We start from the raw sequence: 14,969 nt of genomic DNA on the forward strand, positions 1-14,969 counted from the left end.
CATGCTCTCAGTTAGTCTCTCTTCAGTCGCATTATATGTGTAGTTTTGTAAGATCGCGTTGTTATACCTGAACAAAGAGTCCCCATTATGGCAAGAGTAATCAACACAGAAATCCAGACTTGAAAAATTTTGTGGCAGAGGATTATCGTAAATGTAGTGGTAAACTGGAATATTAGAGGACTTTACTATACCGGATACAAATCGGCTGGAACATACAGCAGAACAATCGGTCAACAAAACACCGAGAGTGTCGCGGTTATCACCTCTTATAAACGGAGGGTACTGTTTGGCGATTTTGGCGGCCTTTACAGCGGGAAAAAAATCTAGTATATGTCGTAAATATGTATGCAAATTCAGTGGTTTTTGGTTCATAAGAAATGCAAACAACCGTGCATCATCTCGGTTAACTCCAATAATTATCGGTTTACGTTGAAATTGCTTCGTTTCAAATGCATCCATAAGCTGCATAGGCACTATATCACCATCTACAACTGGACTCCATCGTTGGAAATATTGTAGAGGGCTTTCTTCAGCAACATTTCCTATGTCACTATACATCATTAAACTCTGAGTACGTATTATATCTTGAACAGGGAGTTTTCTGAGACACGCCGGACTAGCCATTATACAACCTGCGTATCGAGCAAACTTCTTCCCGAAACGAGGCGCGTCTGCATCAGCTTCACGGAACGTGCTAGAGAAGTATGCTAGTCATGATTGCTTGGTGAAAGAGATTATCGCTGAGTGGGGAGATTAAATGTATTGCTATCATCTCTGATGCAGATGATGGTCCCATCAATGTGACCTGTAAACGGATGAGAGCAAATAAGATGGGTGATACTGAAAATTTAACAATAACCACGATAAACTTCAGGTACAATATGGGTACATCAAGGAATCGTGGTTGCGGTATGTCGACGATACTCTCATGATTGACACGTACTGCTTTCTTGGACTTGAAGATCAACCTACCGCATCGACTTTAAAGCCATATTGTAAGGGAACAAACCAAAAGATCGATGACGTCCTATAAACGTAACTGGTTTCGTTTCTCAGCAGACCCCCTCCCTCCCTGCCAGAAACGTAATAAAGAAATGTTGAGAATTTTGACATAATAATAATGACACATTCTTCTGACCGATGTTTTTGTACAAACGTAATCGAGTATTTTTACCCCCTCCCCCCTAAACGAAACTAGTTTCGTTTATAGGACGTCATCGATCTTTTGGTTTGTTCCCTAACATTTCCATAAAAATATATTAGGATTTCTTTTACATAAAATATTAGCTTTTACTGTCAGATATGTCCACTTTTAATTTTGAGCCGAACAAATAGGTTAAAGCAAAGAAAATTGGAATTTACTACCGGCGCAAATGCGTGTTACTCCTGCGGTTGTAATACGGTACGATCCTTTGTGTGTGTATTACCGTCCCGCGCGCCATGTACGTACCGTGTTATGAACATCGCATATACGTGTTCAACTAATATTTTCATCGTAATAATAAAACGTCTTATTAAGACGGTTTATTCAAAATCTCGGATTTTGACAAAACTACGGCACCTAAAGTCTTGATTTTTGCAGGGTATCTTTGTTTACTAAACTACATTACAATTGTGTAAAAAAACAGTATTTTAAAAGTTTTTAAGGGCGTCCTCCTCAGCAAATGTTACAATATGGCTTTAAATTCTTCACCACCTGTAATTTCATCCTGATCCCCCCGCCTCAACTTTCTATTATTATTGTCAATGTTACCTTGCTAGGGTCACCTCCAAATGCGGCAATGTTATTCTGTACAAATCTCAGAGCAGCTTGCTGATCTAGAATGGCAAAATTACCGAGCATTGTGTCTTCCCCTGTGTATAAAAAGCCCAGAGCGCCTACAAAACAAAACACACACAAAAAAAGAAATCATTACGTATAGACGAATCCAATTTAACTCATTCCTACACCTCAATGGCAGCCATAACTGGGACCCCCCTTAGGTCTATTCCACCTAAAATGTGAAATGATGTGGTCTTGGCGGCCGGGGATATTAAGCTGCATTCCATCACCCGTGTTACACGTAGACAACAGAATGATGAAAGTTTACAACACAAGACAATTCAACATAGATTTTTAAGCGGATTTAATACACCCAATTGGGCAGTAACAACACCAGTTTTGTGCAGACGGGACCCAGTAATGGCCGACTGAATTCTGACCATCACTTGGCTTGTTGGATTCGTCTATAGGGTAAACAAATTTTCTACGTATAACACGGGTGATGGATTGCGGTGTAATGTCCTCGCCAAGGCTGCATCATTTCACATTAAGGGGGCTGTGATGGGACCCATCCCCTATGGCTGAAGTGTAGGAATGCGTGAAATTGTATTTGTCTATTATACTATATAGTACATTTGGCAATTTCTGCATTCTATATTGTACCAATCTACAAATACCATAAAACCTCGTCTACAAGCATATAAAATACTTTTGATGAAAGCTAAATTAACCCAGGCGTCATCCATCGACAATATTATAACATTATGCAGTTTGAGCACATGAATTACCGATACAAGCATACAAACAAGTACTATTGTAAGACCAATCTATTGTATTGGCATATTTAGTTTTCATCAAATACACTCTATATGCTTGTAGACGAGGTTTTACGGTATGTCACATGGCAGCTATTGCAGACTCTTGAATTAAACCCTCGAATTTATTGTACATCAAGTAATAACTTGGATAAAGAGTTACACTTCAACACCAGGCCTTGCCGTCTAGATTTTAAAGGCGAGGTGGTCAATCGCTCGCTAGCATGATGTTAGGCGAGTGGTCAAAGCAGTCTCTAGTAGTAGAATGTGGTCGAATCACACTCTAGGTCTGAAAGATCATTCATGTTGAATGTATACCCTCTCTATCGTTTTCATGAATATGTAATAAATACATTGAAAGTGCTGAAACTTGAATGTAAATTGGGTGATCATGGTGATACGCAGCGAGCGATATTTAGTGTCTATGACGAGTGGAAAATCGCTCACTAGAAATTGAGTTTGGGCAACACTATAATTTTTTTCGCTCACCTGGAACGTTTTCACTAGATCGACGAGCGTTTTCAGCAGATTGTGAGGCTGTGAGGATATCTTGTCTACAATCGAGATACTCCTTTCTGATGACGTCATGTGATTGACAGTATGACGTTATAAGGTTTTGCGATGTAGCCCCCCCGGCATCAGCAGATTGTCCCAAATAGGATCTATGTCTAGTCCTTGGTCACGGTTCAGTCTTAGTTTTTCAGTCCTTTTTATGTGTATAGCTTCAAGAACTCTCCGGAAAAATTCTTATGACGTCATACTATCAATCACATGACGTCATCAGAAAGGAATATCAGGAGGGTGAAAGTGCATAGGAACAATGACGGAAACTACGTCACGCTATTGTTCGACCTAGGCTACATATTTTTTTAACGCATGCGTGTTTGTCAATACAGCTTTAGTCTCCTCCACCTTCGCAACACGGTACGTGGAGTGTCTGGAATCACACTGACGGCGGAAGAGAATACTAGCTGGTCAGACAATTTAATTCTATCAAGCATATAATACCTGAACAATCACCGTCATTTGATTGATTTACTACAGAATATATTGTATATTTAAAATGTAATTTTAGTATTGTAAACCTGTTAACTTATATATTTGTGTACTAAAGTATAAGGACACGTGAATAAAATCATGTAGAAGACAAAATGGCCGCTAATCCGCCTATTGCCTAGACCTAGGATACATATTTCGAATGAGGGCAGCAGACTAGGATGCCTATCCCTTTGTCTATTATTCCTGGGAATATCCCGATTGTAGACAAGATATCATCACAGCATCACCATTTGCTGAAGACGCTAGTCGCTCTAGTAAAAACGTTCCAGGTGAGCGCAAAATAATGTAGTGTTGAAGCGTAACTCTTTATCCAATATTTATCTACCACTACGTATGAATATACACTCGTATACCATGTATACATAAGAACTTTCTGCCAAAACTACACCGAATTGCCCTTAAACCACATTTAGTTTATTGTTACCTATGCGAAAATTTGGTGCAACTGTCACTGCAGAAGAATTTGCTATAAATCGTCCGTCGAATTTTGGTACTGAGTTAGAATTCTGGATAAAAAATCCCCCATATAGCATGACGATAACGGGATACTTTGTCGTAGGGTTGGCGTCTAGTGGCGTATAGATATTGACGTACAAGCAATCTTCACTCATCTGAAAACAAAGTTGCATCAATTAAAACGAAATAAAAAAACAATAATTAGCTGATTAAACTGGTCGGACACTCTGATATTAAACTCGAGGGGTAGTGCGGTATCGATCATTACGACATGCCAGCATTCGGGGTTTCAGTGTGGACATGCACTAGGATCCACAACATGCTCATCTACCATGGGCATAGTTCTTTAACCCCAATACATTTATACATTTATTAAATGACCTTTGAAAATTTGGGTACAAAAACTCTGCAACTTAAGGTCAAATTTTTCACTATGATTGTTTAATTGAAGTTATTGTTGTCATTGGGATAAGGCCATTGTGGTCCATAGAGATAGACTGCTACAAAATGTTAAAAATGCATTTTTCGGGAAAAGAATGAAAATTGGCATAAATGTGGCTTTTGATGTGCTGAACATATCTATAAAATAAATTACCGAGTTGGACAACTTTTCGTTGGAATGTATGAATTCCCCTTCATACACTCTTAGATAGTGAGAACCAATCAGAACACACGTTAGTAAATAGCTAGCCGTGCATAAATATCATGAATATTGTATAGACCTTTTTCTGATGACGTCACCTAATCGATATTAGGGTCTCAGATGTAAACATACAACACGTGCGTTTCCCACATGCCTACAATATGAAAACACCAAATATTGCGTATTTTCTCCTTTATTTTGTCATCAGACCCATTCCATGTCAACTCCAGGGATGTGCACCGCAGCACCTCTTAATTTTTTTTTCATTTTTCTGTGTGATCCCAGTGGGCACAGGTTAGGATTTCGACGTTGTATCAACGTTGATACAACGTCGAAATCTAACCTAACCTGATTTCAACCCGATTTCAACCTAGAGATTGGTTGAAATTAGGTTGAAATTTCGACGTTGAATCAACGTTCATACATACATGCTATGTAACGGCGCGCGTGATTGGTCGAGAGCCGGGCATAAACAGCGTTTATGCCCGGTGGCCCAGATGTGCGATCACGGGGTAGGGAAAACGAAGGAAATTTACGGTTTTTAATGATGTTACTTGGCATTTTTTGTTATTATTTTGATGAAATAAGAAGCACAAAATGTTCTGGTATGTATGAACGGGGTCAAGCGGCCCGAGGGCATAAACAACCGTTTAGTCATGAAAATATATGAATGAACCCCTAATTGAAATCGGGTTGAAATCGGGTTGAAATCTTTTTGCAAATACAACGTGATTTCAACGTCGAAATTTCAACGTGATCTCAACGTGATTTCAACGTCGGGTGTGCCCACTGGGATGGTAGATATTGATGAGAAAGTAAAATCCCGAAAATTTGAGCTTCATACTCCATTTCGTTTTCCCGTGGCATCAATTTGAAATTTAGGGGGGTCAGCGTAAAAAATGTGTTGCAACGCGAAAGACGACGTTTGGAGGTCCATAAATGTATAAAGGGAACCATTTACAACTTTGAAAAGTATGTATCCTGGGGTACTTATTTGTGTAGAATTCAAATCTGGCATCAGAAAACTTGTACCTCCTTTACCATGTTTACTTTAAAAGATATAGGGCCCTCAAAATGCAACTCCAAAAGTAAAAATAATTTTATAGTCCATTTTTTTGCCAGTCAGAGCCCTTTGGTAGGACATTACTCTTATCCAATATTGAGCCTATTAGAATACTTTTAGCTGAGATATTACCCATGCAAAACCCCAATTGTTCATTTTTTGTACATTTTGACCCCCCTGAAAAGCAATGTCAGACAATTTGATCCACCATCAACTTCAGGTATGTTGAAAATATGTCCTTGGACAACATTTCTGAGAGATATTGGCTTGGGGTCTCGATGGCTTCAACACATTAGTTAGGTTTGCCTACTCCATAGAGTTGTACACATTTTTGATTTCGCATGTATAATGACTTATGTACAACTCTATGGAGAATGGAGAAGGGAACTGTATTATACTGGTTACCTTTGTATCAGATTGTTTTGATACCACAAAATACAAAAGATACGGAAAAACCGTCATGCTATTTGAAAATTAATCTTTGTTTTGTTTCACATTTTTGTTTACTTTTTACACCGTCACGAACTAAACGCGTACTTAGTGCGAGCTGGCAATTCCGCGCCAGGACGCCTAGCCTGGCGCAAAGTTGATCGCGCGCGCAGCACGGTATTTCCGTTTGGGTGCTGATGACTCGAATGCTGGACCCCAATATCGATTGATTGGTGACGTCTGAGAAAAAGGTGCTTTCGGACGCGTTCATTTTTCTTGCGGGTGGATGCATTTACATTTGCTTGCATTTTTCAACATTTTTAGTGACAATTTTGTTATAAAAATAGCTCGTGTATGAAATGTGAGATTTAGCTCCTTTTGGACCAAAAACCAATCTTGTATTTTTATTATTTTTTCTTCGCATGTAGGAGGTTAAAGAGATTTGCAATTATTTTTTTAAAGATATAAACCAAACATTTGTTAAAACTATTCTAGTGGTCTAATGTTATTAGATTAGCAAGGTTCCTGTTACTCTTAGGAATCATCTTCAAATGAATTTCACACAAAGCAATTTTTTGAGCTTTTGGAACCAAACTCTTCATAATTATACAATGCCACATATCAACGACGGCTTTTGCATAAAATATACATAAATTCAGTTCTCAGTCCCACCTGTCTTTGATACAGCTCTTACCTTAGTTTCATTATATGGCAATTGTGGGCATTGAAGACAATGTTCCGTTGCATTTCTGGGTTCACTCCACGGCTCTGGTTCCCGCGGAGGAGCCCACCTGAGGTCTCCCACAGGAGGTGCTGCGTACGGTATGGCAAGGAACGCTCGGGCCTCGTCTAAGTAGATGCCATGTACTGTACCGTACGTGGTGTCCACCACAGGCTGACCATTCGACTGACCATCCACTCTCTCGTGAAGATGGTCATTTTTATCATCTTCGGCAAATGCTGGCTTGTTTAATAATACTATTCCTACAATCGCATATGTTATCAACTCAAAATACCTGTTGCATGTTGGTTGGTTTGTACCCATGTTCTACTTCAGGAGTGGAGATACATCAAATGCACATACCTAAATGGGAATTTATACTCCACCGCCCCGCCTGGCCTTCTCACTGAGAACATATAATATACAAATCTTCCAAGGCAACGAGAATTAAAACATGACCACGATGGCAATTCTATGTATTACTGTTATTAAATATATACTATTATTATATGTTGATCATATTCAATATAGTGATTGATCTTGAACTGCTGAGAGTTCATACATTGATATGATTTGTTCTTGGGAAAAGTCTCTTTTGTTTGCTAAGTACTCTTTTTGCAAAACCTGCTTTCTTGTTGCCCTACAAGTAGAACAAGAAAGAATTAGAAGGAGCCTATAATACACTGAGAACTTTACAGTGTTGTGAGTAAGACATAAAAACTGATTGGAATCAGCAATTTTCTCTGGTTATTTCTCAGAACCATGACAACTAAAGAGAGGTAGTAATACAGATCAGAGGTGGGTGGACAGGATATGAAGACACATGACTAAAAAATAATTCGAGAAGCAAAAAAAAAATAATAAAAATAAAAAAATAAGAAAAAAAAAATATATCACCATCCCCAGAGCCCAGAAGCCTCGAACCGAGGCTACACTTTGTGCTGTTCAATCAAATTATATTTGATTTTGAAGGACCCATGATAATGTCACAGTGCACTTATGGGTCCTAATTATGTTCAGAATGGATTAACCATGTACCAATGTCTATGAGAAATTCAAAAAAAGAGAAATTTCTAGACCCCCTACAGAATTGTAGGGCCCCCTAGAGTGGTTCAGCCACAAATGGCGCTTAAAATCGGCAAATTTTGACCCCTTATAACTTTAGGTGTACACCAGATATGAATTTCTAGTCTTTTGCATCTGAAAGAATGCAGTCTAACGTTACCAGGAATATAAGATTTGTTTTGTATTTTTTGTGTTTTGATACTAAGTTGACGCTTTCAAAAATGCCAATTTTTGACTAACATACAGGTTAGGGGTACAAAATGCCAATTTTAATATGCCATTTTTTCTATTTTTATCACTAATTATATTCAGAATGGATTAACCATGTGCCAATATCTATGAGCAATACAAAAGAAGATAAATTTCTAGACCCCCTACATAATTTTAGGCCCCCCTAAAGTGATTCAGCCACAAATGGCGCTTAAAATCAGCATATTTTGACCCCTAATAACTTTAGGTGTACACCAGATATGAATTTCTAGTCTTTTGCATCTGAAAGAATGCAGTCTAACGTTACCAGGAATATAAGATTTGTTTTGTATTGTTTGTGTTTTGATACTAAGTTGACGCTTTCAAAAATGCCAATTTTTGACCAACGTACAGGTTACGGGTACAAAATGCCAATTTTTAAATGCCTTTTTTTTTCTATTTTTGATCATTCTATAGCAAATTGTTTTATTTACAATGTTATTTCAAGTTGCTCTTGAGTCAAATGATAAGAAAAAACTCATTTCTAATTCTCTATACGGATTTTCAAGGGGGTCAAAATGGTGCTTCCTGGCAACGATGCACTTGCAAATTACAGGTAATCATCATGATCATGGTAATGAAATACCCATTTCACTGTGCTAATGTTTCTATTTTTTTTAGTTTTATTGCAATTTCTTTACCATGTTACTTTCTCTACTTACTTACGTAAAGAATAGATGTCAGAATAAATAAGAAAATTGCAATTCATACTGTAAAACAGAGAAAAAAGAGCACACTGATATCATGGAAATGGGTACATCGATCATAACCTCAGCCTGTACTTTGCATGTGCATCGTTTCCAGGAAGTGCCTTTTGACCCCCTTAAAAATTCATACAGAGGATTTAAAGTAGTTATTTCTTATTATTTGACTCAAAGAGCAACTTGAAATATCAGGATAAAGACAATTTGCTATAAAATGTTCAAAAATATTTTAAAAAGTCACACTAAAATTGGAATTTTTACGCTAGGCAAAAATGACTATTTTTGAAAGCATCAACTTAATGTCAAAACACAAAAATTACAAAACAAATCTTATGTTCCTAGTAACGTTAGACTGCATTCTTTCAGATGCAAAAGACTAGAAATTCATATCTGGTGTACACCTAAAGTTATTAGGGGTCAAAATTTGCCGATTTTAAGGCGCCATTTGTGGCTGAACCACTTTGGGGGGGGCCTAAAATTCTGTAGGGGTCTAGAAATTTCACTTCTTTTGTATTGCTCATAGACATTGGCACATGGTTAATCCATTCTGAATATAATTAGTGATCAAAAATAGAAAAAAGGGCATATTAAAATTGGCATTTTGTCCGCGTAACATGTAAGTTAGTCAAAAATTGGCATTTTTGAAAGCGTCAACTTAGTATCAAAACACAAAAAATACAAAACAAATCCTATGTTCCTAGTAACGTTAGACTACATTCTTTTAGATGCAAAAGACTAGAAATTCATATCTGGTGTACACCTAAAGTTATTAGGGGTCAAAATTTGCTTATTTTAAGCGCCATTTGAGACTGAACCACTTTAGGGGGGGCCTAAAATTCTGTAGGGGGTCTAGAAATTTATCTTCTTTTGTATTGCTCATAGACCACATTGGCACATGCTTAATCCATTCTGAATATAATTAGGACCTATAAGTGCACTGTGACATTATCATGGGTCCTTCAAACTCATACTGCAGTTACTGTCCGTTTTCCTATACACAATCATACTGCAGTTACTGTCCGTTTTCCTATACACAATACACAGTGCTCTCACCATTGACGTGTGACCTCAACAAATGATGTATGTTGGGAGAATGGACACTTGCCTAGTTAACATCACTGTGTGAAAAATAACCAGCCAATATTTTATTTATTCTCCAAAACTTCTAGCAAATATATTTCTCTAACATGACCTAAAATTACAGCTAGGTTAGATGTTCAGAAATGGTCGTACTTTTGTAAAATATGAGTGAGGGCAAGGCATAGCTAGCCAACTCCCCGTGTTAATTGAATGGAGATTTGACCGAAAATATTGGTATCGGACCGCTCACTTCTGAAGGATGCCACAAAAAATCGGTAAAAGCTACATTTAAATTATTCTAAATAGGTTCTAGAAAATAAAGTTTTGTAACATGTCCTAAATTTTTAGCTAATTTAGATGTTTGGAGAGGGTCGTACTTTTGTGTTTTAGGAAGGATATGTAAACGACAGATAACGCCAAAAATATGAAGAAATTATTTCCAAACTGTGTTAAGTCAACAATCATTATGTTGCTCATTTTGAAGAATGCTGGTTAACAAAAAGCAGTTCTTTGTGTCATTTCGTGAACAATGGTACACATACCATTGTTTCCTTTCGTTTCCTTTATAATCGGTTACCCAACTGAAGCTGTAATACCAGCTTTATTGCGATGTCGCACATTGAAAACAGACACTTGTACACAACCAGAGAAGATCTGATTTAATCAGTTGAGCTGCTTCAATGAGTGTTATCTTGGTTTAAAAGCTTTTAATGGGGTTTAAGTCCTGCAAAGGTCGAGATGAATTCTACTGTAGACATGACTGCATCATGTACACAGTGCTCTCACCATTGACGCGTGACCTCTACAAATGATGTATGTTGGAAGAATGGGCACTTGCCTAGTTAACATCACTGTGTGAAAAATAACCAGCCAATATCTAACTTATTCTCCAAACTTCTAGCAAATATATTTCTCTAACATGACCTAAAATTACAGCTAGGTTAGATGTTCAGAAATAGTCGCACTTTTGTAAAATATGAGTGAGGGCAAGGCATAGCTAGCCAACTCCCCGTGTTAATTGAATGGAGATTTGACCGACAATATTGGTATCGGACCGCTCACTTCTGAAGGATGCCACAAAAAAACGGTACAATCTACATTTAAACTATTCTCTGGCAATCATCATGATGAGTTTCTTATATAGTATGCCGAAATTGGGTACTGTAGGTGATTGACAAAGGGTCGCACTTTTGTGTTTTAGGAAGGATATGTAAACGACAGATAACACCAAAAATATGAAGAAATTATTTCCAAACCGTGTTAAGTCAACAATCATTATGTTGCTCATTTTCAAGAATGCTGGTTAACAAAAAGCAGGCCATTGTCTCATTTCGTGAACAAAGGTCTACATACCATTGTTTCCTTGCGTTTCCTTTATAATCGGTTGCCCAACTGAAGCTGTATTATAGCAGCTCATTGCTATATCGCACATATAAAACAGACACATGTGCACAGCCAGAGAAGATCCAATTTAGTCAGTTGAGCTGTTTCAATGAGTGTTATCTTGGTTTAATAGCTTTTAATGGGGTTTAAGTCCTGCAAAGGTCGAGGTGAATTCTACTGTAGACATGACTGCATCATGAATCAAAAATAATTTGATTGAACAGTACAAAGTGCTGATTTTGACCCCCCTGAAATCCAAACGAAATTCAGAAATCTATCTTTTTTGGCATTACTCATTTCAGACACAACCAGTGAGTGACAACATTCACCAAGAGGGTCACAACTGATTCAATTAAGAAGAAAATGCCCCTCAAAGAGAGCACTTTGTCATTTGGACATCTTAAATTCCCAATTTTGGTCAAGGTCGCCAAACATTGACGGCCCGTCATTCGCAAACGAAATGGAATTTGAATTTTTTTCTTGTGACCTCACCTAGGGATCCATGAAAAGTAACTTTGAGCCAAAGGAGAGCAAAATCCAAGAGGGTGGGTGTACACTCAGTCTGTTTTGGCATGGACTGACTCTATATCATGTATATCATTCACCGACTGCGTTTGTTTGTTTTTTTTGTTGCTTTTGTTACTAAATAAGACATTCACGATCCTTTGACATAAAGTCGTTCCAATGATCACACATAATTTATTATCGTACTTCCTTCTATATAAACACCTTTTACGCGGAAATTATTTGCCTACAAATATTTAAAAATCAAAACAAGAATCATCAGTAACAGTTTTAAAACCTTCAATTTATTATTTTTTCAGTGACGAACATTACCATCCGTCGTGTCAGGTGAGACTGTCCCAGTTCCACTATCAAGACTCTCTCACACTGGGAGTGCGGAAGAGCACTGAAGGACTGGGTATGGAAAGACACACATCTCAGTAAAATTAATAGTATGTAAACTTATCGTACTTTTTTGGTTCACTTGAGCGTTAAGTTTTTCTTATTGAACTTATGACACGCAGTGCAATGAGTCTTATATTCAATCGCTGCCTTTACGCATTTTTTTAAATCAAAAAGTGAAATAGAAAAGTGCCAATGGTTTATATAAATTACAGTTTCATGTTACGATCATGTTACAGATACTATCCTATAGGGCTGTTGTCGACAATATTGTCGACAAAGCAATTTTCCCGACTGTCGACAAGCATGGATCAATTTATTGTTGATAAAAAACTAATCACTAAAATAAATAAATAAAATAAAATATGTAGTATATGTAAATAAGCGACGCACAATGTAGTCTCTGAACTTAATATTTTGACTACTGATCATGCTGATGTATTACTTTGTCGACAACTTGTCGACGTCGGATCTTAGGATCTGACAATTGTCGACAATGAAAATACTACTTGACAACAACCCTACTATCCAACAACAATATCATATTCATGGAAATAGGTAGCCGTTGGAACATAAATTATTCATGGAGCAGCTATCTTATGTACGGTTTGGCTGCACCAACGATCCTGGTAATGACATTCCTACGCATATAACCATTGATCTCGCCATATTTCATACCATTGTTCGAAATCTATCTTTCACTATAGACCACAAGAGCCTCATCTCAATGGCATAGTCCAATAACCTCAATTACATAATCATAGTGCAAAATTTGACCTCAAGTTGCAGAGTATGAGTTTTTGTACCCAAATCTACAAAGGTCATTCAATGAATGTACAAATGTATTGGGTTTAAAGAACTGTGCCCTGATAGATGAGCATGTTGCGGATCCTAGTGTTTAACCAACTGTAATAAGCCTAAACTGTCATAGGTTCCTATACTAAACACACCACATAATCAACATCGACATGGCGGCTGCAAAAACACCGGTCACACTAACACTAAATGAAAATCTGCCGTGCTCCATTTGTTTCGAGCTTCCTAAAGACCCTGAAAAGTTAGACTGTACACACGTCTTTTGTATGTCTTGTCTCGTTGACTACACAGGGACCAGATCAAGTATTGAATGTCCAAAATGCATTAATGCAGTTCAGAAAATTCGCATGATGGAACTCTCAAGTAATATCAGAGAAAGTGTTGCAAAGGGAACTGTTGTCGGGCAGCAGCTGGAAGCGTTGGCATCAGAGGTACAGTCGGCAATGGATAGGAGCTGCAGAAAGTTGACGATCATCTGAGTAGAGTTGTAGCAGCAGCTCAAAGGCGAAGTTTTGAGATTAAAGAGATGATCCAAGATCGTGGCAAGATTCAGGTAGAGACTGTTCAAAGACAAATTGGTGCGATTAAACTTCAGAAGAAACGATTAGATAGTGCACGTAATGTCCTAGATAAACTCGTCAACAATGATACGGGTCAGCTTTGGATGCTGCAACACTCCTCTCTCATAAGCAGTATGGAGGAGATAACATTTGATGTTGAGAAGCCAACTGATCCAACTCTGGAGGATCTTTGTTTTCATGCAGCTGCTTTAGACAACCAAGCATGGTTCGGTTGCGTTGGAATCCATGTACGTAGCTTGTCCTTAGAAGCGGAATTTGGAATGGATATATTCAAGAAAGCACAGTCAGTGGCGCATTCCAAACATGGTATTCTAGCGGTCGTTGACAATAAAACCAATGAAGTACTTGCATTTCGGGAGGTTAAGGGCACGTATGAGTATCAGTTCAGTTTCGATGGCGTGGACAGACCAGTAAGTGTGGCCTCGCTTGAAGATGGGAGATTTCTAGTGGCTGAATCTATCACCACTGGGGCCAACATCAAGGTATTCTCCCTATAGGTCAGTGCATAGAAGCATTGCCTAATATCAAAGGTAACAGGCTTGCGGTGTGTGGATCATCCGACGGCGAGAATGTAGTTGTTGGAAACACGAAAACTAAAACACTCGAGATTTATCAGCAAGCGGGGAATTTGATCAAAACGCACACATTAACTTATGAACCCACCGACGCAATCTGCACCAACGGCAAAGATATTGCCTTTGCCAACTTCAAAGCGAACAAGGTTTGTATCTTAGACTTTGAGTCCGGAGAAGAGAGATTAACGCTGAGCATCCAAAGGCCGTTAGGTATAACCTTTGACACACAATCCGGAAGTGTTTTCGTTAGCAGCAGTGATGGATCAGTAGGTCAGTATTGCAGCACAACTGGACGGTTGGTGACGCGTCTTGTGAGTGGATTACGCAATCCATTCGCGATAACTTTTGTGCAGGAAAATAAAGTAGCAGTTGCCGATGTGGAATCTGTCAAACTGTACACTGTTGAATAAAACAGTTCCAGGAATCACGTGATCTTTTCTCCATCTATCCCACAATGCGTTATTTTAGGGCGTAGTTGTGGCTGGAAAATTTTTATGTCCGTGTTCAAATGTCGGTTTTCATGCACCGTTTTCAACTCAATACGCGGCGTCCTGGAACAGAATTCTGGGATGTGTGGCAAAAGGTCGATAGGAGTACATATGAAGACCTGAGCGCAAAAAGACCGTAAGTCCACTTGGCCCCTTAACATGTATAGGCCTACA

The 14,969-nt window shown here is 38.2% G+C and overlaps 1 protein-coding gene across 1 annotated transcript; it reads right to left on the reverse strand.

The window, feature by feature from the left end:
* Nucleotides 1–694: 694 nt before the first annotated feature.
* Nucleotides 695–7,272, reverse strand: LOC140139204 (pyrethroid hydrolase Ces2a-like). Its single transcript, XM_072160985.1, has 4 exons — nt 6,922–7,272; nt 4,061–4,247; nt 1,754–1,878; nt 695–805 (listed from the first exon to the last, which is right to left on the reverse strand). The coding sequence occupies exons 1-4, from the start codon at nt 7,270–7,272 to the stop codon at nt 695–697; spliced, it is 774 nt and encodes a 257-aa protein (XP_072017086.1).
* Between the last annotated feature and the right edge of the window lie 7,697 nt (nt 7,273–14,969).

This window comes from Amphiura filiformis, chromosome 18, assembly GCF_039555335.1.
Source record: "Amphiura filiformis chromosome 18, Afil_fr2py, whole genome shotgun sequence".
Classification (NCBI taxonomy): domain Eukaryota; kingdom Metazoa; phylum Echinodermata; class Ophiuroidea; order Amphilepidida; family Amphiuridae; genus Amphiura; species Amphiura filiformis.

Coding starts and splice junctions, on each gene's coding strand:
- LOC140139204 (XM_072160985.1), bottom strand. CDS start 7,272: ATGGGTACAAACCAACCAACATGCAACAGGTATTTTGAGTTGATAACA. Junction 4,248..6,921: donor TGCCATATAATGAAACTAAG/GTAAGAGCTGTA, acceptor CTTTGTTTTCAG/ATGAGTGAAGATTGCTTGTA. Junction 1,879..4,060: donor TGCACCAAATTTTCGCATAG/GTAACAATAAAC, acceptor TTTGTTTTGTAG/GCGCTCTGGGCTTTTTATAC.